Raw genomic sequence first — 23,937 nt, 5'->3', positions numbered from 1 at the left:
AACGAAAAATCAAGTAGTCCGATTTGTTTAAAAGAATTGAAATCTTTTGGAATTTGTTTTCAGCACGAAGGATATAGTTGACTAAGTTAATGCAAAATGTTCCTCCAAATACGCTTGGGAAGGCGCAGCGAAGCGGGCCGGGTTACGCTAGTAATAAATAAATTGAAAAAATATTGCTTGAAGTTTCATAAAAGTGCCAATAAAATGTTGCAGTTGTACCATGTAGGCAGCACTGAGCCCTATCATATGGTGGAGAGTATAACAAAATAGTCAGTTCAACTTAACGTTTTACTCTCCCAGACTATTTCTACATAAGCAAATTTATTGATATGTTGTATAAAAAAACATTGTGTCTTATACAGCACAATTAGAGTTTTTCTATAGACTTGGACTTGACACTTAGAACCAAAAGAAAATCTATTCATGTCACTATAGTACAACCCTTCGGCCCCCTAAAATAGACATTGTTGTTATAGATGTTGATGATTTTCTTCCATGGTAAAAATTCATATGCGGCATTAATTTATCAAATTTATTTTTTTTTTTTTCATTGTCAATAAATTTTACCACATAATAGGGGAGCAACGCCAATGGCAAAAGTAATCTATCACATTCATTTTCTTTCATGTTAACCTATGAACTTGCATTCTATCATTTGGTTTAATTCACACAAGCCACACATTGTGAATGGCCGCTTCAAAGCCATTCATAATCAAATTGATTGTGGACTCTTTTTGATTGTGTGCGTTTTGTCAATGTCTTCTATCAATAAAAGATAAATGACAACAACACCATCAACAATGACAAAAGAAATTGCTTCAAAAACTGTCACTTATTGTTCATATTATGTATGCTATTATTGTTCATTAGGACAACATGTATGCGAAAACAAAAAAAAATAAACACAAATAATTGATAGCTGATGATGAATTTATTATGAACTTAAAATAACATGAAAATAATTAATTTTAGAGGTGTAGTAATTATGTCGTTATCATTAATTTTTATTTTCGCCACCATGGGATGTATGTAACGTTTGTAACACATGGTAAGGTTTACAACTCAAATCTCTCTGTGTTACAAAATGTTTAATTTCTACTAAATCTCCCAAAACAAACTTTCTTTAAACTTGTTAAAATTTATCTTAACCCTTTTTTTCTCTTTTTCATGGGGGGAGAAATTCAAAACAATATCAACCTCATTTTCTACAAATTAAAGTTTAAATAAACATTATGCATTTGGTAATCCTGCTCTGTTCTCTATGTTAGCGACATATTTTCAACAAAAATGTATTTTGTAATTTTTCTGACACTTTGAGGTAACACATGTTTGTAATGGTGGGGTCTTAAACTGAGAAATGCAAAAAGAACAAAAACTAAAAATGAAAAGCAAAAGCAAAAGCAAAAGAATAATACAACAAACCGACAACTGAATAAAATCCCATTTCAAACTAACAAAACCCAAAATATACAAAATGTACCTGTCTCTATGGTCGGTTCTGATGGTCGACAGCATATGGTCCACAGTGTGCCTAAAGGAAACCTAAGCCATAACAATATATTCGATTATTTGGCATCCATCGGTGAAAACAAATCAGGGATTGTATTCAGAATCATAAAGTCGAATTATGAACTTTCGAATTTTTAGAAGTGAAGTATTCAAGTTTTTGATTCCTACAAATTTGGGAAAAGCGATTTTCCAATATTAATGATGTCGTTTGTTTGAATTTTATTACTTTATGAAAATTTGGAAAAGTTGAGCTTTTGACATCTTCAAAATTCAGAAACTCCGACTCCTACAACTCTTTCAAAATTTTAGAAAAATCGCATTTGCGACCTTTCGATTGTTAAATATTTTGGAAAGTCGAGTTTTCAAACTTTCGTTTTTTTTTTTTGTTGTTTTATTTAATTTGAACGGTCTATTGATTAGGGATTGTATTCAGAATCATAAAGTTGAATTATGAACTTTCGAATTTGTAGAAGTGAAGTATTCAAGTTTTTGATTTTTTCAAATTTGGGAAAAGTCTATTTTTCCAATATTAAAGATGTGGTTTGTTTGAATATTATTACTTTATGAAAATTTGGAAAAGTTGAGTCTTTGACATCTTCAAAATTCGGAAACTTCGACTCCTTCAACTCTTTCAAAATTTTAGAAAAATCGAATTTGCAACCTTTCGATTGTTAAACATTTTGGAAAATCAAGTTTTCAACCTTTCGTCTTTATACCCTCCACCATAGGATGAGGGGTATATTGACTTTGTCATTCCGTTTGTAACACATCGAAATATTGCTCTAAGACCCCATAAAGTATATATATTATATAAAGTTTTATTTTCAAAATATGTCTGGCATGCGTACTAAAAGCCAGGATATTTTCTTTAACACCAGTCAGTGTATTTATGATGTGATTTCCATGATGAAGAATTCTTTGATGCCAGATTATTTCAAGTTTTCCGTAAGGATAGAGATACTATGAGTACTAATAACAAGAGGGGTGGTGGTGTGCTTGTTGCTGTCCGTCGTGGTATAGCTGCTATGAGAGTAAATTTGCCCAATGATAACAGTTTATTGGATCAATTATGTATTACTATAAGTGGCCAATCTAATTTGACTGTGGTAGTTTCATACATTCCCCCTACAAGCTCCTATACTGTATATAATGAGCATATTCAGAATGTGAAACAAATTGCTGAAGAATGTCATCAAAATGAACTTGCTATTTTTGGTGACTTCAATCTAAGTAAGCTGATATGGACTACAATTCCTGACTCCCGGTTGTTATATGCAATGAATGTTAATACTTCAATTGAAATAAATTTTATAGATACACTTCTAAGTATAAATTTATGTCAGATAAATGGGTTTGTCAACTCTCTTAATCGTATTTTAGATCTAATTTTTATTAGTAGCAATTTACAATTCGATATTAGTAAATGTGAAATGCCTTTATCCATGCCAGATATGCATCATGTGGCTTTAGAAATTGATTTTGAATTTATAATGTTTCGTAAAATTAGTTCATCGTATTGTAATTATTTTTACCCTGATAATTGTAATTTTGAGATTTTAAATCAGGAGTTATTAGATTATAACTGGGCTGATGCGTTTAATGACAAATCAGTAGATGATTGCTATTTTTATTTTGTCAATAAAATTCAGATGCATACTAATAAATACTTGCGAGCTAGTAATGGTAAGGTACATAAACTTCCATGGTACACGCCAGGATTGAAAAAGTTAAAGAATTTAAGGAATAAGTTCTACAAACTGTTTAAGAATTATAAAGATAATGTAAATTATGAGCGTTACAAATATTATTCGCGTGAATTTGATTACTTAAACAAGTTTCTATATAAGCAATACTTACTAGACTTTCAGAATAGGATCAAGGACAATCCTAAGTCTTTTTGGCAATATATAGACTCGAAAAAATCATTCAGTGAATACCCATCGTCGATGCATTTAGGTGATATTATTGTTAATGATTCTGTGGATTTAGCTAACTTATTCGCAACTTTCTTCGCATCAAATTTCAATGAGGAAGTTCACTACGATGATAGTACTTCTTACTTGGACCTTGTTGATGATTGTTTAGATTTTGGTTTCATTCAAATTAATGAGAGTGATATTTTGGATGCAATTGCATCCTTGAAAGCTTCACGCAAATTTGATGTTGATGGTTTATCTGCGTTTCTTTTACAAAAACTTGCTATTTCTGTCTGTTTACCGTTACGATTAATATTTAATAAATCATTACAATCGGGGTTATTTATCGATCGTTGGAAAATTTCTTTTGTAACTCCAATTTTTAAATCGGGAAATAAAACTGATATATCTAATTATAGGCCCATATCAAAATTGTCGAATGTTTCTAAAGTATTTGAACATGTTATGTATCGTTACATTTCTGCTGCTGTTAAGCCGATTTTATCTACTTACCAACATGGATTTGTAAGTGGCAGGTCTACAACAACGAATCTTTTATTATTTACTAATTTTTGCATAGATAGTCTCGAAAGGGGTTGCCAAATAGATACTATTTTTCTTGATTTATCCAAGGCGTTTGACAAAGTCGATCATGATATATTGCTTGCGAAATTAGCAAGGATTGGATTTCATTCAAAATCATTAAAGTGGATTGGGTCATATTTATTCAATAGAGTGTTCTTGGTGTCTATTGATGGCGTAAACTCTTATAATTATTTTGCGAAATCAGGGGTTCCACAGGGTAGTGTTCTGGGCCCACTATTATTTAATTTGTTCATAAATGATTTGCCTGAGAGCATTTCTTTTTCCAACACTTTGTTATATGCAGATGATTTAAAATTATTCAAGTGCGTCAATAGTTTATTAGATGCTATTCATCTTCAATGTGATTTAAATTCGATTGTGAATTGGTGTGAGATTAATCACATGTCACTAAATGTTAGAAAATGTTTTTATGTATGTTTTAGTCGTCGTCACTCCCCAATGATATCTGAGTATTATGTTACCGATAATCGTGTTAGGCAGGTTAGTGAGATTTTAGAATCGGCATTTTTTTCGATTCTAAATTATCATTTAATGCTCATATTGATTACATAATGCCAAAAGCCTATGCCCTTTTAGCTTTGATCAGACGACATAGTACAGAGTTTCAAGATCCTTATGTTCGCAAGACTTTGTACACTGTGCTTGTAAGGACAAAGTTAGAATATGCACAAATTGTTTGGAGCCCGTCGTGTAGTACGCACATCAATCGTATTGAACGTCTTCAGAAAAAATTTGTGAAGTTTTGCTTAAATTCACTCAATTTTACTGAGCCAATTCCACTCTATGAGCATCGATGTAAATTGATACATTTGCCTACATTAAAAGATCGAAGACTTCTGCAATGCATTCTATTCTTATATAAAGTTATATGTGGCACTTTAGATTGTCCTTATATTCTTAGTAAAATAGGATTTCATGTACCATCCCGAAGATTAAGAAATTTTGAAGTTTTTCATGTTCCTTGTCATAGAACTAGCTACGCTATGAATGAGCCCATCACTAGATTTCTTACAGAATGTAATAGAATAAGTTTGCTATACGACGTAGACTTTTCTTTGAATATTAATCAATTTAAGAACTTGTTAAACACAATTTATTATTAAGCATTAGTCTGTAAGAAATAATTTCCCTAGACGACATAAATAAATAAATAAATATATTCTGGGTCGTGGTGAAATTCTGAGTCGATCTGAGCTTGTCCGTCCGTCCGTCTGTTGAAATCACGCTAACTTCCGAACGAAACAAGCTATCGACTTGAAACATTGCACAAGTAGTTGTTATTGATGTAGGTCAGATGGTATTGCAAATGGGCCATATCGGTCCAATTTTACGTACAGCCCCCATATAAACGGACCCCCAAAATTAGCTTGCGAGCAAATTTCATCCGATCCGGCTGAAATTTGGTACTTGGTGTTAGTATAAGGTCTCCAACAACCCTGCAAAAATTGGTCCACATCGGTTCACTTTTACGTATAGCCCCCATATAAACGGACCCACAAATTTGGCTTGCGAATCCTCTAAGAGAAGCAAATTTCATCCGATCCGGCTGAAATTTGATACATGGTGTTTATATATTGTCTCTAATGACCATGCAAAAATTGGTCCACATCGGTCCATAATTATATATAGCCCCCATATAAACCGATCCCCAGATTTGACCTCCGGAGCCTCTTGGAAGAGCAAAATTCATCCGATTCGGTTGAAATTTGGTACCTGAAGTTAGTATATGGTATCCAACAACAATGCAGGAATTGGTTCATATCAGTCCATAATTATATATAGCCCCCATATAAACCGTTCCCCAGGTTTGATCTCCGGAGCCACTTGGAGGAGCAAAATTCATCCGTTCCGGTTGAAATTTGCAACGTGGTGTTAGTATAAGGCTGCTAACAACCATGCCAAAATTGGTCCATATAGGTCTATAGTTATATATAGCCGATACCCAATCACACAAAAATTGGTCTATATCGGTTCATAATCATAGTTGCCACTCGAGCCAAAAATAATCTACCAAAATTTTATTGTTATAGAAAACATTGTCAAAATGTTATTTCTATAGAAAATTTTGTCAAAATTTTATTTCTATACAAAGTTTTGTCAAAATTTTATTTCTATAGAAAATTTTGTGAACATTTTATTTCTATAAAAATGTTGTCAAAATTTTATTTCTATAGAAAATTTTGTCAAAATTTTATTTCTATAGAAAATTTTTTCCAACTTTTATTTCTATAGAAAATTGTTTCCTAATTTTATTTCTATAGAAAATTTTTTCCAGATTTTACTTCTATAGAAAATGTTGCAAAATTTTATTTTGTCAAAATTTTATTTCTATAGAAACTTTAAACTTAATTATATACGTATTTAATCGGCCTTTTTATACCCTCCTCCATAGGATGGGGTATATTAACTTTGTCATTCCATTTGTAACACATCGAAATATTGCTCTAAGACCCCATAAAGTATATATATTCTGGGTCGTGGTGAAATTCTGAGTCGATCTGAGCATGTCCATCCGTCCGTCCGTCTGTTGAAATCACGCTAACTTCCGAACGAAACAAACTATCGACTTGAAACTTGGCACAAGTAGTTGCTATTGATGTAGGTCGGATGGTATTGGAAATGGGCCATATCGGTCCACTTTTACGTATAGCCCCCATATAAACCGATCCCCCGATTTGGCTTGCGAGACCTCTAAAAGAAGCAAATTTCATCCGATCCGGCTGAAATTTGGTACATGGTGTTAGTATATGGTCTCTAACAACCATGCAAAAATTGGTCCACATCGGTCAATAATTATATATAGCCCCCATATAAACCGATCACCAGATTTGACCTCCGGAGCCTCTTGGAAGACCAAAATTCATCCGATTCGGTTGCAATTTGGTACCTGAAGTTAGTATATGGTATCCAACAACAATGCAGGAATTGGTTCATATCAGTCCATAATTATATATAGCCCCCATATAAACCGATCCCCAGATTTGACCTCCGGTGCGTTTTGGAGAAGCAAAATTCATCCGATCTGGTTGAAATTTGGTACGTAGTGGTAGTATATGATATTTAACAACTATGCCAAAAGTGGTCCATATCAGTCCATAATCATATATAACCCCCATATAAACCGATCCCGAGATTTGGTTTTGGAGCCTCTCGGAGGAAAAATTTCATCCGAGTCAGTTGAAATTTGGTACATGCCTAACTAGGTCCATATCGGTCTATAGTTATATATAGCCCTCAGATAAATCGATCCCCAATCACACAAAAATTGGTCCATATCAAGTTCATAATTGTATATAGCCCCCATATAAGCGACCCCCATATTTCAATTCTGGCTCCCTACGTACCGTGCAAAAGTCCATATCGATTCGTAATTATTTGTAGACTTACATACCTTTTTGTCTAATATATACCACGTGTGGACTAACTCACAATTTAGAAAACGATTTAAGATACCACAACCCAAGTAATTCGATTGTGTATAACAGTCTTTCTTAGAAGTTTCTACGCAATCCATGATGGAGGGTACATAAGATTAGGCCTGGCCGAACTTACGGCCGTTTATACTTGTTTTATTTAATTTAGACCATCGATTGATCAAGTTTCAATTTTAAAAAATTTTGAAAAAATGTTGGCCTTTTTGAACATTTGGAAAAAAGATTTTACGTGTTTTCAATTTGTTAATTTTCGACTTTTTAAAAAATTGGAAAAGTCGATATTGCTACTTTTTTTCAAAATTTGAAAATGATGAAAATTTTCTAAAGTGAACTTTGTGATGTCTTAAAATTTTTGAAATTTCAACTTTTCGTTTTTTTTTTCGTTTTGCAATTTTTAAAAATGTTGAAAAGTCGATTTGGCAACCTTTCGACTTTTCGATTATTTATAAATTTGGAAAAGTCGATTTTCGACACCCATATAGCTTGCGGAGCCTCTAAGAGAAGAGAATTTCATACGATCCGGCTGAAATTTAGTACATGATGTAAGTATATGGTCTCTAATAACCATGCAAAATTAGTCCACATCGGTCCATAATTATATATAGCTCCCATAGAAACCGATCCGCAGATTTGGCTTCCGGAGCCTCATGGATGAGCAAAATTCATCCGATTCGGTTGAAATTTGGTACGTGGTGTTAGTATATGGTCTCTAACAACCATGCAAAAATTGGTCCACATCGGTCTATAATTATATATAGCCCCCATATAAACCGATCCCCAGATTTGGTTTTGGAGTAACTTGGAGGACCAAATTTCATCCGAGTCAGTTCAAATTTGGTACATTGTGCTAGTATATGGCCGTTAACAACCATGCCTAACTAGGTCCATATATATATAGCCATCAGATAAATCGATCCCCAATCACACAAAAATTGGTCCATATCAAGTTCATAATTGTCCCCCATATAAGCGACCCCCATATTTCAATTCTGGCTCCCTACATACCGTGCAAAAGTCCATATCGATTGATAATTATTTGTAGACTTGCCTATACATAATTTTTTGTCTAATATATACCACGTATGGACTAACTCACAATTTAGAAAACGATTTAAGATACCACAACCCAAGTAATTCGATTGTGGATGACAGTCTTTCGTAGAAGTTTCTACGCAATCCATGGTGGAGGGTACATAAGATTCGGCCCGGCCGAACTTACGGCCGCTTATACTTGTTTTATTTTTGGACGTTTTGAAAATTCGACTTTTTAAAAATCGATTTTTTTTTGAAAATTTGGAATACTCGAATTTTCATTCTTCTTCAAAGTTATTCAAAATTTGGAAAATTCGACCTTTTGAAAAATTGAAAAAGTCGACCTTTGGAGACCTTCGAAATTTTGAAATGACAAAAATTCAAATTTTGAAAAATTAGCAGAAGTGAATTTGACGAGTTTTCAGTTTTTTTAATATTAGAAATTAGATTTCCCGATTTTCTTTCCAACACGTCGTGTTTTCTACCTTTTTACTCAATGAAAATTTGAAAATACTTCGACTTCGCCAACTATTTCCGACTTTATCAAAATTTGGAAAAATCGAATAAGAGACATTTGGACTTTTCGATTGGAAAACTTTTTGGACAAGTAAATTTTTCAACCTTTCATGTTTTTGAAAATTTTGAAAATACGTTATTTAAAAATTTTGAAAAGCTCCAAATTTTGGAAAATCGAGTTTTCAACTTTTTGAACATTTGGAAAAGTCGATTTTTCGAACTTTCGATATTTTACGAAAATTTGGAATAGTCGATTTTTCGTGTTCTAAAGTGGTCCAAATATGGACATTTTTTTGGAAAATTGGAAAAGTTTTTCGATATTTACTTTGAATAAGTCGAATTTTCGACATTTAAAAAATTTGGAAATGACAATATTTGCTATATCACATATAAAAACGTCGCCACTCTGGATATCTACAAATCTTAATTTTTGCGTAGATTTCACGATCGCCAAAATATCGATTAGGATCTAGGTTTTTTAAAATATAACATTACGTTTTAGATGCAGACCCTTCATTTCAGACTCGATTACGGTATGGTCACACTGGGCAAATATTTGAAAAAAAAAAAAATCAGAACAGAATTCGTCGTCAAAGCCAAACCAGCAATAGCTCATATTGGATATATTACATCACCATAGAAGTATTTTCCAAAAATGGTATCCAGATATTTCGAAAGAGTTCCAGGGAAAATGTTTGGCAGTAATTTTGGGCAGAGGGCTTGATAATTTGTTGTTTTTTTTTTTAGTTATCGTTCCACTGTGCCTGTAGATGATTGTACTTTCCTTTGTTACATGGTTTGAAAAGCAAAAAAATTAAACATGTTAACAGAAACCCGTAAAGTGTTTTAATGACAATTAAGCCCCAACACCCCACTGCGTATGTTTTACTTGATCTCCATCCACAGTACACACACACATAAGCGCATACACCCGACTCGAAGAGTATACCTCAACTTTCTTGTATTGTGTCAGACAGGCTTAATGACCATTTCAAGTTGAAATGCCGGCAAGATGGGGTTATTTGTTGATATCAAAAATCCAAAAAAAAAAACAAAAAGGAAAAGGAAAAGGAAAAGGAAAAGAGGTAGTGGTTTTCAATTCTCACATATTCCACACACAAGACACACCCCCAAAAGGCCTTTGATATTCTCACGGCAAATGTGAAGCAAAAAAAAGAATAAGTCATACCATTCAAAAGCAAACCGTTGGCCTAACAATAAGAATGTTTCATTAAAATTCCATTTGAAAAACTAAATGTCATTTTTTATGTGCTGGGCAAATGTGTTATAAAACAATTTTTAAATTAGTTTTGTCCTCTTACCGAAATATGTTTGGTAGCTTTTTCCCTGTCTTTTTTTTCCTGATATGCTTTTCATTCAATTTCTGGCCTTCCCTCAAACTTTTCCAACATACGATTCAAATTGGACCAGCAAAAAACCCCCCCACAACAACAAATATTCCCAGAAAAAAACAACCTGGACAAAGTGTGCAACTCAACTAATTTAATTTGTAATTTTCCCATTTTGCAGGAAATTCACATATTCGAATAAGTGAACACCGTCAACCACTGAGAGAAAAACAAACAATTATTGAGCTTCTTTTTTACATTATACACCTCATGGTGGTTAGGGTCCGAGTATAAAGCCGACTAATTTTTGTCGGCGACGGGTGTTACTAAGTTTTTATTTATAATAAAATTTTGACAAAATTTTCTATACAAATAAAATTTTGATAAAATTTTCTATAGCAATAAAATTTTAACAAAACTTTCTATAGAAATAAAATTTGGCAAAATTTTCTATAGAAAAAAAATTTTTGAAAAAATTTTCTATAGAAATAAAATTTTGATAAAATTTTCTATAGAAATAAAATTTTGACAAAATTTTCTATAGAAATAAAATTTTGACAAAATCTTCTATAAATAAAAATGTTTACAAAATTTTCTATAGAAATAAAATTTTTACAAAATTTTCTATAAAAATAAAATTTTGACAAAATTTTCTATAGTAATAAAATTTTGACAAAATTTTTTATAGTAATAAAATTTTGACAAAATTTTCTATAGAAATAAAATTTTGACAAAATTATCTATAGAAATAAAATTTTGACAAAATTTTCTATAGAAATAAAATTTTTCACAAAATTTCGTATAGAATGAAAATGTTGACAGAATTTTCTATAGAAATAAAATTTTGACAAAATTTTCAATAGAAATAAAATTTTGACAAAATTTTGTATAGAAATAAAATTTTGACAAAATTTTGTATAGAAATAAAATTTTGACAAAATTTTCTATAGAAATAAAATTTTGACAAAATTTTCTATAGAAATAAAATTTTGACAAAATTTTCTATAGAAATAAAATTTTTCACAAAATTTCGTATAGAATTAAAATTTTGACAAAATTTTCTATAGAAATAAAATTTTGACAAAATATTCTATAGAAATAAAATTTTGACAAAATTTTCTATTGATATAAATTTTTGAGGAAATTTCTATACACATAAAATTTTGATAATTTTTTCTATAGATATCAAATGTTGACAATTTTTTTTAATATAATTTTTTAAAAAAATTTTCTATAGAAATAAAATTTTGACAAAATTTTCTATAGAAATAAAATTTTGACCAAATTTTCTATAGAAAAAAAATTTGTTTGCCCAAATAAATTTGACAAACATTCTTTTCCTCTGTTGGTTAAGCTACTTTTGTAGAATAGTCAGCAAAATGGTTTTAAAGCTGAGATCAAAACAACAAATACGAAAAAAAAAATTGACAAAATTTTCTATAAAAAAAAATTTTGAAAAATTTTTTATAGAAATACAATTTTGACAACATTTTTTATAAACATAAGTTTTTTTACAAAATTTCCTATAGAAATAAAATTTTGACAAAATTTTCTATAGAAATACAATTTTGACAAAATTTTGTATGCAGAAATAAAATTTTGTCAAACTTATCTATAAATATACAATTTTGACAAAATTTTGTATAGATATAAGATTTTGACAATATTTTGTATAGAAATAAGATTTTGACAATATTTTGTATTGAAATAAGATTTTGTCAAACTTTGACGGAATTTTCTATGGAAATAAAATTTTGACAAAATTTTCGATAGAAAAAAATGTTGACAAAATTTTCTATAGAAATAAAATTTTGACAAAATTTTCTATAGGAATAAAATTTTGTCAAAATTTTCTATAAGAAAAGAATTTTGATAAAATTTTCTATAGAAATAAAATTTTGACAAAATTTTCTATAGAAATACAAAATTTTCTATTGAAATAAAATTTTGACAAAATTTTCTATAGAAATAAAATTTTGACAAAATTGTCTATAGAAATAAAATTTTGACAAAATTTTCTATAGAAATAAAATTTTGACAAAATTTTCTATAGAAATAAAATTTGGACAAAATTTTCTATAGAAATAAAATTTTGACAACATTTTCTATAGAAAAAATTTTTTGTGCCCAAATAAATTTGACAAACATTCTGTTCCTCTGTTGGATAAGCTACTTTTTTAGTATAGTCAGCAAAATTGTTTTCAAGCTGAGATCAAAACAACAAATATGAAAAAAAATAAAATTTTGAAAAAAAAAATGTTCTATAGAAATAAAATTTTGACAAAATTTTCTATAGAAATAAAATTTTGACAAAATTTTCTATAGAAATACAATTTTGACAAAATTTTCTATAGCAATTAAATTTTGACAAAATTTTCTATAGAAATAAAATTTTGACAAAATTTTCTATAGAAATAAAATGTTGGAATACACTTTACGAATTAAACATCCATTCGATACTTTTTTCAGTGTCCACATATTCGAATATATGTGAGGAAGGAAGAATATTAAAATGTATCAACGTTTGCCCATGGCTTCAGCGACTTCTGTGTCAAAATAAAGTGAATACTAAATTTTAAAGTTTTGTCCTTTTTGTTCCAATCCGAAAAGCACAACTTGAAAATTGCTTTGCTGAGATTTAATTAAAGTAGTTTTTATTCTATTTATTGTCGTTTTGAAAAATCAAATTAGGAAAATATTTCTAAAACGTGACATAGATAAATGGTCACAGTTAGAGAATACTAGAGTCTCAAACCATTCAAAAATATTGGTGGCTTTATAGGCTACAAATGGAGTTTTCTGGTAGTGGAGATAATTGGTGGAGATTAAAATTGGTTCAAATTTAGATATAGCTTCCATATATATCTCTCGCCCGATTTACACTCATGTGACCATAGATGCTAAAGCATTGCTTCGAAATTTTGCATAGGGAGTAGAATAGACATTGGAGGATTTGAGTGGTGCAGGGTATAATATAGTCGGCCTAGCCCAATCTTCGACTTTCCGATTACCAAGCTGGACCGGGTTCCGAATTTCCTCTTCATTGATATGGCTTACCCTTTGTCTATTAAATACGGGGCAGTGGTCAAGATAATTCCAAGATAGTGTTCTTATCATCCACATGCTCCATCTTCTGCTGCTACTTTTCGGCACATATGTACTCTCAATTGTAGATGTCCGGTCAATATTTCCAGGGTTCTTCTGAATGTCGTCCTTATAGCCTTATGTTTCCCTTTTTTTAACATTTTTGAAATTTCTCTCTTTTCACAATAAAACTTAGCTTATGAAAAACTTATTCCGCTTGTCTTCACAAAAGATTATGAAAAGTTATGAACCAAAAACTACTTCATATATAAAATTTATTTAAAACTATCGTAGCCTATTTTAAGGCGCCACACACTTCAAGAAACTATTGCCTACTTTTAGGTCATTGTGTCATCACATTAATCTATTTGCTTGCCACTTTTCTCTCGGAAAAACTTACTCACTCTCTTAATAAATTAAAAATTATCTTTTTATTTATTTTTGTAACGTCTCAAAATAATAATAAAAAATTATCTCTGAATTTTTCACACCACCATCGCCTGCTTAAAATAATGCTACCATTTTGATTCTGTGGCAGGGGTGGTGTTGGTGATTGTATAAGGCCATAACATTTCCACTAAAAGATTTATACTGAGCTTTGACTCTGTGTGATACCAGCAAACATAAATATGCATCTATGCAGCAGCATGCATTTCCCAACTAAAGGCGAACGCCATTCTACTGAAGCAGATGAAAACCAAAAAGAGAGCTATGGCCATCGAGATGATGATAATTCCATGAAAAGAATATAAGAGAATTGTGCATAATAAAATATGGCGCCACTAATGTTTTTAGATTCTCACAATAACCCACTTTAAATTGCCGCAAAAACAAAGCAACGCAAAAACAAAAAATGGGTCCTTGTAACCTTCTAACAAGATGATATTGCCACTAGCAAAAATCCTGGTAAACTCGTACCACCAACTTGTAAAGAAGCAAAACGAAAAACATTTTCAAAAAGTGAAAAACCCCCTAAAAAAAAGTTTGAAAAAAAAAATAATCAAAGAGGAATAAAAATTATTTACTAAAGGGCTTGAGAGCAAAGTACGGACAAGTAGGGTATAATGCTATAATATTTGTTAAAGGATAAGGCGACCATAAATCCTTTAGAGGAGCAGGAATTTTTTTATACCCTCCACCATAGGATGGTGGAGAAATCACGATAACTTCCGAACGAAACAAGCTATCGACTTGAAACTTGGCACAAGTAGTTGTTATTGATGTAGGTCAGATGGTATTGTAAATGGGCCATATCGGTCCACTTTTACGTATAGCCCCCATATAAAAGGACCCTCAAATTTGGCTTGCGGAGCGTCTAAGAGAAGCATATTTCATCTGATCCGCCTGAAATTTGGTATATGGTGTTGGTATAGGGTCTCTAACAACCATGCAAAAATTGGTCCATATCGGTATATAATTATATATAGCCCCCATATAAACCGTTCTCCAGATTTGACCTCCGGAGCCTCTTGGAGGAGCAAAACTCATCCGATCCGGTTCAAATGTGGAACGTGGTGTTAGTATGTGGTCTCTAACATCCATGCAAAAATTGGTCCACATCGGTTCACAATTATATATAGCCCCCAATTAAACCTATCCCCAGATTTGGCTTGAGGAGCCTCTAAGAGAAGCATATTTCATCCGATCCGGTTGAAATTTGGAACATGGTGTGAGTATATTGAACTGATTCGATTCAATTCCATTGTGGATGGCAGTGTTCAGAAGAAGTTTCTACGCAATCCATGGTGGAAGGTACATAAGCTTCGGCCTGGCCGAACTTACGGCCGTATATACTTGTTTTCGAATTACATTGTTGGTTAGTTTGGCAATGGCGAAATTTAAAATGGGGTTTATCAACTTAAATTATGAAAATTAGGTGAGAAAGAATTTGAAGTTGATTGGACTAAAACTGCAATCAAAATAAAAATGTGTTCACTGACAAACGTTTAGAAGGACATGGCTAGATCGATTCCAGAGCCGGCCCTGAGCAATATTGGCGAAGACACTATTTAATTTTATTTCTATAGAAATTTTTTTCAAAATTCTATTTCTATAGAAAATTTTTTCAAAATTTTATTTCTTTAAAAAATTTTATTAATGTCTTGTTTCCGTAGAAAATTTTGTCAAAATTTTATTTCTATGGAAAATTTGTCAATACTTTCTTTCTATAGAAAAACATTTTCAAAATTTTATTTCTATGCAAAATTTTGTCAAAATTTTATTTCTATGGAAAATTTTGTAAAAAAATTATTTCTATAGCAAATTTTAGCAAAACTTTATTTCTATTTTGTCTAAATTTTATTTCTATAGAAATTTTTTGTCAAATATTTACTCTATAGAAAATTTTAGCAATTTTTTTTTATAGAAATTATTTGTCAAAATTTTATTTCTATAGAAAATTTTAGCAAAATTTTATATCTGCAGAAAATTGTGTAAAAATGTACAAAAAAAATTGATTACTATAGAAAATTTTGTCAAAATTTTATTTCTATGCAAAATTTTGTCAAAAATTTATTTCTATGGAAAATTTTGTCAAAATTTTATATCTATGGAAAATTTTGTCAAATTTTCTTTGTATAGAAAAAATTGTCATATTTTTATTTCTATGGAAAATTTTGTCCAAATCTTATTTCTATAGAAAATTTTGTTAAATTTTATTTCTATAGAAAATTTTCTCAAAATTTTATTTCTATGGAAAATTTTGTCAAAATTTTATTTTTATGGAAAATGTTGTCAAATTTTCGTTCTATAGTAAAATTTGTCAAATGTTCATTTCTATGGAAAATTTTGTCAAAAAATTTCATTCTATAAAAAAAATTGTGAGATTTTTATTTCTATGGAAAAATTTTGTCAAAATTTTATTTCTATAGAAAATGTGGTCAACGTGTTGTTTCTATAGAAAATTTTGTCAACGTTTTGTTTCTATAGAAAATTTTCTCAACGTCTTGATTCTATACACAATATTGTCAACGTCTTGTTTCTATAGAAAATTTTGTGAAAATTTTCTTTCTACAGAAAAAATTTTCAAAATTTTATTTCTATAGAAAATTTTCTTTCTATAGAAGAAATTGTCAAAATTTTATTTCTATAGAAAATTTCGTCAAAATTTTCTTTCTATAAAAAATTTTTCAAAATTTTCTTTCTATAGAAAAAATTGTCAAAATTTTATTTCTATATAAAATTTTGTCAAAACTTTCTTTGTATAGAAAATGTTTTCAAAGGTTTCTATCTATAGAAAAATTTGTAAAAATTTATTTCTATAGGAAATTTTGTCAAAATTTTATTTCGATAAAAAATGTTGTCAACATTTTATTTCTATCTATCTTGTATCCTTTTGGTGTTTCAAACATTTGTAGTAACTTATAATATCCTGCTCCACAGAGTGGTTCAGGATACAATTACCAGAATTACTGAAATCTATTTTACTAGGTTCTAAGTCGATTGAATTGATACATGCTATATTACACTATAAAAGGGCAAACTAAAGCCAATTTAACTTTATTTTAGTTCATGTCAAAAGTTGATTTTTTAAACTTATGAAAATATTATATATTCGATAAATTATCTCTCCCAAATTAGTAATAAATCAATGAGTTGAACAGTCAACTTTTTGGTTATCATTACAATCCTTTGTCACTATAATCTAAACTAATTTAGAGAGAGATCTATCACCGAATTTTGTGGGCAACAACCATTACGTGTTATAATTTAGTTGAGAAAATTATTCTCTTCTAGTCTTCTTCATACATGATTCTCTTGACAAATGTAATTTGTACCTTTTAAACTTATTTTGGACTTTAATTGAATTTTCTTTCACTTTTATTATAACTTTTCACTTTTTACTATAACACAATGGACGTATACTCACAATTCTGTGTTAAATAAACACCTAATATCAAAACAAACAAAAAAAAACAAGTGAAAGAGAAAGAAAACAAGTCAATCTAATTTTCACTTCATTTTCTATTTTACGTGTGTACATGTAGAAAATTAAATTTTTTAAATGAGACTTGATTGAAAACCACTACTCGTTGCTCTAATGGCAAAAGGACCAATGCCACAAGCTTAAGTGAAAAGTGTAATTTAATAAGTTTAAGTGAGTTTATGTGTATTTGATGGTACTTCCCTTACTCGCAAACACACATATACACAGACTTAAACAGGTGAATAAAATACTTCATGTATGAATTTAACTTATGTGATGGTAAAGTGTCCTAAATATGTGTTAATGTGGCATGGTAAGATTAATTTTTGTAGACAGGGTAATGCCAAGTAAAGCCATATTATTTTTTTATTTTTAAATTTTAATTCTATAGAAAATTTTGTCAAAATTTTATTTCTAAAGAAAATTTTGTCAAAACTTTATTTCTATAAAAAAATTTGTCAAAATTTTATTTCTATAGAAAACTTTGTCAAATTTTATTTCTATAGAAAACTTTGTCAAATTTTATTTCTATAGAAAATTTTTTCAAAATTTTATTTCTATTGAAAATTACGCCAACATATTATTTCTATAGAAAGTTTGTCCAAAATTTTATTTCTATAGAAAATTTTGTAAAATTTTTAATTCCATAGAAATTTTGTCAAAATTTTATTTCTATTGAAAATTTTTGCAAAATTGTATTTCTATGGAAAATTTTGTTAAAATTTAATTATTATAAAAAATTTTGTAAAAATTTTATTTCTATGAAAAATTTTGTCAAAATTTTATTTCCATACAAAAATTTATTCATGTAAAATTTTTGTTAAAATTTCATTTCTATAGAAAATTTAGTCAACGTTTGATTTCTATAGAATTTGCAGTCAAAAATAAATTTCTATGGAAAAAGTTGTCAAAATTTTATTTCTATAGAAAACATTGTCTATATTTTATAGAAATTTTGTCAAAATTAATTTCAATAAGAAATTTTGTCAAAATTTTATTTCTACAGAAAATGTTATCAAAATTTTATTTCTACGGAAAATTTTATCAAAAATTTAATATCAATAGAAAATTTTGTCAAAATTATATTTCTATAAAGATAGAAAGTTTTATCAACATTTTATTTCCATATGATGGTTTGTAAAAATTTTATTTCAATGAAAACTTTTGTCAAAATTTTATTTCTGTAAAAAATTTTGTCAAAATTTCATTTCTATAGAAAAATTTGTCAACGTTTGCTTTTTATAGAATATGTAGTCAGAATTGTATTTCTATAGAAAAAGTTGTCAAAATATTATTTCCATGGAAAAAGTTGTCCAAACTTTATTTCTATAGAAAATATTGGCAATATTTTATAGAATTTTTTGTCAAAATTTTATTTCTCCGGAGATTTTATCAACATTTTTTTATACAGAAAATTTTGTCAAAATTTAATATCTATAGAAATTTTTGTCAAAATTTTATTTCTATAAAAAAGTTTGTCAAAATTGTATTTCTATACAAAACTTTGTAAAAATTTTATTTCTATAGAAAACTTTGTCAAATTTTATTTTAAAAAATTTAGTTTTATTTCTATAGAAAATTTTACTTCTATAGAAAATTTTGTAAAAAAAATTTATTTTTATAGAAAAATTTGCAAAATTTACAAAATTTTATTTCTGTAAAAAATGTTGTCAAATTTTATTTCTATAGAAAATATTGGCAATATCTACAGAAATTTTTGTCAAAATTTTATTTCTCCGGAGATTTTATCAAAAATTTTTTATACGGAAAATTTTGTCAAAATTGAATATCTATAGAAATGTTTGTCAAAATTTTATAACTATAAAAAAGTTTGTCAAAATTGTATTTCTATAGAAAATTTTGTCAAATTTTGTTTTCAAAAATTTTATTTTTATAGAAAAAATTTTATTTGTATAGAAAATGTTGTCATATTTTATTTCTATAGAAAACTTTATCAAAAATTTAGTTTTATAGAAAAATTTGCAAAATTTTTTTTATAGAAAATTTTGTTAAAATTTTATATATATATATATGTTAATTTTGTCAAAATTTTATTTCTTTAGACCATTTTGTCAAAATTTTATTTCTATAGGAGGTTTTATCAAAAAAATTTTTTTTCTATAGAAAATTTTGTAAAATTTTATTTCTATGGAAAATGTTTCAAAATTTTATTTCTAAAGAAAGTTTTGTCAAAATTTTATTTCTATGGAAAATTTTATCAAAATTTTATTTCTATAGAAAATCTTGTCAAAATTTTATTTCTATAGAAAATTTTATCAAAATTTTATTTCTATAGAAAATTTTGTCAAATTTTATTTCTATAGAACATTTTGTCAAAATTTTATTTCTATAGAAAATTTTATCAAAATTTTATTTCTATAGAAAACTTTGTCAAATTTTATTTCTATAGAAAACTTTATCATAAATTTATTTTTATAGAAAAATTTGCTAAATTTTGTTTGTATAGGAAATTTTGTCAAGATTTTATTTTTATAGAAAATCTTGTCAAAATTTTATTTATAAAGAAAATTTTGTCAAAATTTTATTTCAATAGAAAATGTTGTCAAAATTTTATTTCTATGAAAAATTTTGTCAAAATTTTATTTCCACAAAAAATTTTATTTCTGTAAAAAATGTTGACAAAATTTCATTTCTATAGAAAATTTTGTCAACGTTTGCTTTCTATAGAATATGTAGTCAAAATTGTATTTGTATGAAAAAATTTGCCAAAATTTTATTTCTATAGAAAATTTGGTCAATATTTTATAGAATTTTTTGTCAAAATTTTATTTCCATACAAAATTTTGTCAACATTTTATTTCTATAGAAAATTTTGTAAAAATTTTATTTTTATGAAAAAATTTTGTCAAATTTTTATTTCAATACAAAATTTTGTCAAAATTTTATTTCTATAGAAAATTTTGTCAAAATTTTATTTCTATAGAAAATTTAGTCAAAATTTTATTTCAATAGAAAGAAAACTTTGTCAAATTTTATTTCTATACAAAACTTTGTCAAATTTTATTTCTATAGAAAACTGTATCAAAAATTTAGTTTTATAAAAAAATTTTCAAAATTTCGTTTCTATAGAAAATTTTGTTAAAATTTTATATGTATATAAAATTTTGTAAAAATTTTACTTCTATAGAAAACTTTGTCAAATTTTATTTCTATAGAAAACTTTATCAAAAATTTACTTTTATAGAAAAATTTGCTAAATTTTGTTTCTATAGAAAATTTTGTCAAACTTTTGTCAAACTTTGTTTGTGTTAGAGAAAACTTTCTCAAAATTTTATTTTTATAGAAAATTTTGTCAAAATTTTATTTCTATAGAAAATGTATTCAAAATTCTACTTGCATACAAACGAACTTTAGACAATTCTAACGGTGTCTATTCACAAAATACGAAAATACTTTTTCGTTTACCCAATATCTCTATAATTTACTTCAATACTTCCCAGACATCTTAACAAATTAAAATTTTCCCAGAGTTAAAACGGAAAGAGAACAAAGGATGATAGGGAAGAAATAAAAAGTACACACCAAGAGTTACCACACACATACAGAAAATTTTCAAACCATTAAAGAGCACATACACCTTTTGTCACTAAATCAATTGATGCAAGAACTATCGATCTCAATTGTATATGGGCTATGAGAGTTTGTGAGAAGAAAACGAGTGTTAAGTGATGCCAACAACCGAGGGGCAAAAAGCACCAAACGAAAATTATAAATTCCCACCACAAAAATTACTCGAGCCAGCTAAAATTCAATGAACTACTTAACATAAAAAAAACTGTCAAAGAGGTATTAGAATTGTATTGATTTGAACCAATTTTCCTTTAAAAAAAATTATGAAACTCTATCCAAGTGTACAGCTTTATAATATTTATTTCACTAAACAGAAATAAATTACTTACTTCTTATTTTTCATATCGTTTCACAATTTATTTCAAATTGGTGTACAAATTTTTCTTTTGCTGGCTGTCCCCGAGGGGCAAAAAGCACCAAACGCAGATTATAAATTCCCACCACAAAAATTACTCGAGCCAGCTAAAATTCAATGAACTACTAAACATAAAAAAAACTGTCAAAGAGGTATTAGAATTGTATTGATTTGAACCAATTTTCCTTTTAAAAAAATTATGAAACTCTATCCAAGTGCACAGCCTTATAATTTCTATTTCCTTAAACAGAAATAAATTACTTATTTTTCTCATCGTTTCACAATTTATTTCAAATTGGTGTACAAATTTTTCTTTTGCTGGCTGTCCCCGAGGGCAAAAAGCACCAAACGCAGATTATAAATTCCCACCACAAAAATTACTCGATCCAGCTAAAATTCAATGAACTACTAAACATAAAAAAAACTGTCAAAGAGGTATTAGAATTGTATTGATTTGAACCAATTTTCCTTTTAAAAAAATTATGAAACTCTATCCAAGTGCACAGCCTTATAATTTATATTTCACTAAACAGAAATAAATTACTTCTTATTTTTCATATCGTTTCACAATTTATTTCAAATTAGTGTACAAATTTTTCTTTTGCTGACTGTATGTAGATCAACTCATAACTTCACAAAAAAAATATTTATATACATTCGATTTTGAATGCACTTTTAGAACGTGTAATTTGTCTCTATGTTATTTATCGGTCACTAACTTCTTCGAGGACAACAGCCACAACAACAACAGCAACATATGATCAATTGAGTATAGAAATTGTTTAAAGAGATTGAGAGAGTCAAATTGAGAACATATAATGACCTTGGCTTTTGCCCATTTGATGGAAAATGTGAGTAACTTCAATGTACTCTGATACAAAGTCTATGCTCACACAACCACACAAGCACACAGTCAACATGCCAAATTAAATGGGGACGTCATTTAAGCACATTGAAAAACAAAAACATTTTGCACACAGCCAATATAAAGCTATAACTGTACCTAACATTTAACATGAATCTCAAATAACACATAACAAACAGTCATACGACAACAAAGCAATTTGCTTACAAACACTCCATTCCATAATGGAAATACATACCTAATTGTATCCGCTTGAATATTTAAGTTTACCAAAATTAATCTTGAATTTAGCATTGTCATTGTCTTTTGCGATTATCTGTCTGTTCTTAGTTATTAACAAAAAGGAAAAAATAAATTAAAATACATAGACATAACACACATTAAACACAGATTTCACACAAATAAATATATAAAGTGATCAGGGTCACAGTATTGAAACAGAAATCAACCGCACGGCTAAAGATCAAAACGGGAACTAACTGTGTACATGTCTATGCATCCAATTAAAAAGTTTGCAAATGGAGACGGAAACTCACTCTCCCAACTATCGAGAAACTCTCTCTCCCAAATTGTAAGAAACTCTCTCCAAAGAGAACGCAAAATAAAAAACTCTCCAAACTCTACAAAGGTTTTGCAAATTCACTGAGAGCACAAAATCGTACACTCTCGTCGAGTTTTTTTTTATGGTTCTAACGGTTCTGGCTTATTATGTGGTATTGATAACATGTGTTTTGCAAACGCAAAACACGCAACATCAAATATAAGAAATGCCCACTAGAATCCCAAAAAAAAAAAAAAAACATAACTCATCGAATGGATTTGCCAGCAAATGCACTCTGACTAAAACCAACAAAACAATCGACAAGTGTTTGTTGCTAGTGGTTTATTGAACTTACGAGCATATTTATGCGAAAACACAACCACAGCGAATAGCGGTACACAGATACATGTTAACGAAGATATATAGGTGATAAAATTTTAAAAGGCGATGTTGTAAGTGCTCACAGAAAAAATTGGATATTTATTTTGCAAATTTAGTTGATTCGAATATTCAACATACAAAGATTAATTGGATCAATTATTTTTTGTAATTTTTGATACTATGATATTTGAATTAAAAACCCTCATGCGGCTGGGCCGAATTAAAAACAAGAATATAAGGCCGTAAGTTCGGCCAGGCCGAATCTTATGTACCCCCCACCATGGATTGTGTAAAAAACTTCTACTAAAGACTGTCATCCACAATCGAATTACTTGCGTTGTGGTAATACTTGCCGATGGCAAGGTATTTTAAAGCTCTTTAACATCGTCTTGTAAATGGAAAGTTAGTCCGTACGGGGTATATATAATCGGCAGATTAAAAACCTACATAATTCAGTTCTTGACAGGTATGAATTCTTGCGCGGTAAAAGAGAGGCAGAAGTGAAATATGGATGTCGGTTTATATGCGGGATATATACAATTATGAACCTATTGGTCCAATTTTTGTGTGAATAGTACCAAATTTTAAGAAGATCAAAAGAAATTTGATTATGCTGGAAGAAGTAAAATCAGGGGATCGGTTTAGCTGGGGATATATATAACGATGGGCCGATATGGACCACTTTTGGCATGGTTGTTAGCGACCATATACTAATACAACGTACCAATTTCAGGAGGCGCAAGCCTCCAAGAAATTTGCTCTTCCAAGAGGCACCCGAGGTCTAATCTTGGAATCGGTTTATAAGGGGACTATATATAATTATAGTGGTCATA

At 28.8% G+C, this 23,937-nt stretch overlaps 2 protein-coding genes across 2 annotated transcripts; both read left to right on the top strand.

Moving 5' to 3' along the window:
- Positions 1-2,471: 2,471 nt before the first annotated feature.
- LOC142239520 (uncharacterized) lies at positions 2,472-4,583 on the top strand. Its single transcript, XM_075311308.1, has 3 exons — positions 2,472-2,739; positions 2,890-3,950; positions 4,134-4,583. Exons 1-3 carry the CDS (start codon positions 2,472-2,474, stop codon positions 4,581-4,583), a joined length of 1,779 nt encoding a protein of 592 aa, XP_075167423.1.
- LOC142239519 (uncharacterized) lies at positions 4,583-22,103 on the top strand. Its single transcript, XM_075311307.1, has 2 exons — positions 4,583-5,060; positions 21,997-22,103. Exons 1-2 carry the CDS (start codon positions 4,583-4,585, stop codon positions 22,101-22,103), a joined length of 585 nt encoding a protein of 194 aa, XP_075167422.1.
- The last annotated feature ends 1,834 nt before the right edge of the window (positions 22,104-23,937 follow it).

The sequence above is a fragment of the Haematobia irritans genome, chromosome 5, assembly GCF_050003625.1.
Source record: "Haematobia irritans isolate KBUSLIRL chromosome 5, ASM5000362v1, whole genome shotgun sequence".
Lineage (NCBI taxonomy): Eukaryota > Metazoa > Arthropoda > Insecta > Diptera > Muscidae > Haematobia > Haematobia irritans.
The sequence above is the reverse complement of the archived record's forward strand: the minus strand, read 5'-3'. Positions and strand labels throughout refer to the sequence as shown.

What these genes read in the sequence shown, in the direction of transcription:
- LOC142239520 (XM_075311308.1), top strand. Translation starts at nt 2,472, where the DNA reads ATGAGTACTAATAACAAGAGGGGTGGTGGTGTGCTTGTTGCTGTCCGT. An exon ending in TTTTGGTGACTTCAATCTAA is followed by an intron (nt 2,740 to 2,889) that starts GTAAGCTGATAT and finishes ATCGTATTTTAG; the next exon opens with ATCTAATTTTTATTAGTAGC. An exon ending in CTACTTACCAACATGGATTT is followed by an intron (nt 3,951 to 4,133) that starts GTAAGTGGCAGG and finishes AAATCATTAAAG; the next exon opens with TGGATTGGGTCATATTTATT.
- LOC142239519 (XM_075311307.1), top strand. Translation starts at nt 4,583, where the DNA reads ATGCCAAAAGCCTATGCCCTTTTAGCTTTGATCAGACGACATAGTACA. An exon ending in TACAGAATGTAATAGAATAA is followed by an intron (nt 5,061 to 21,996) that starts GTTTGCTATACG and finishes ATGCACTTTTAG; the next exon opens with AACGTGTAATTTGTCTCTAT.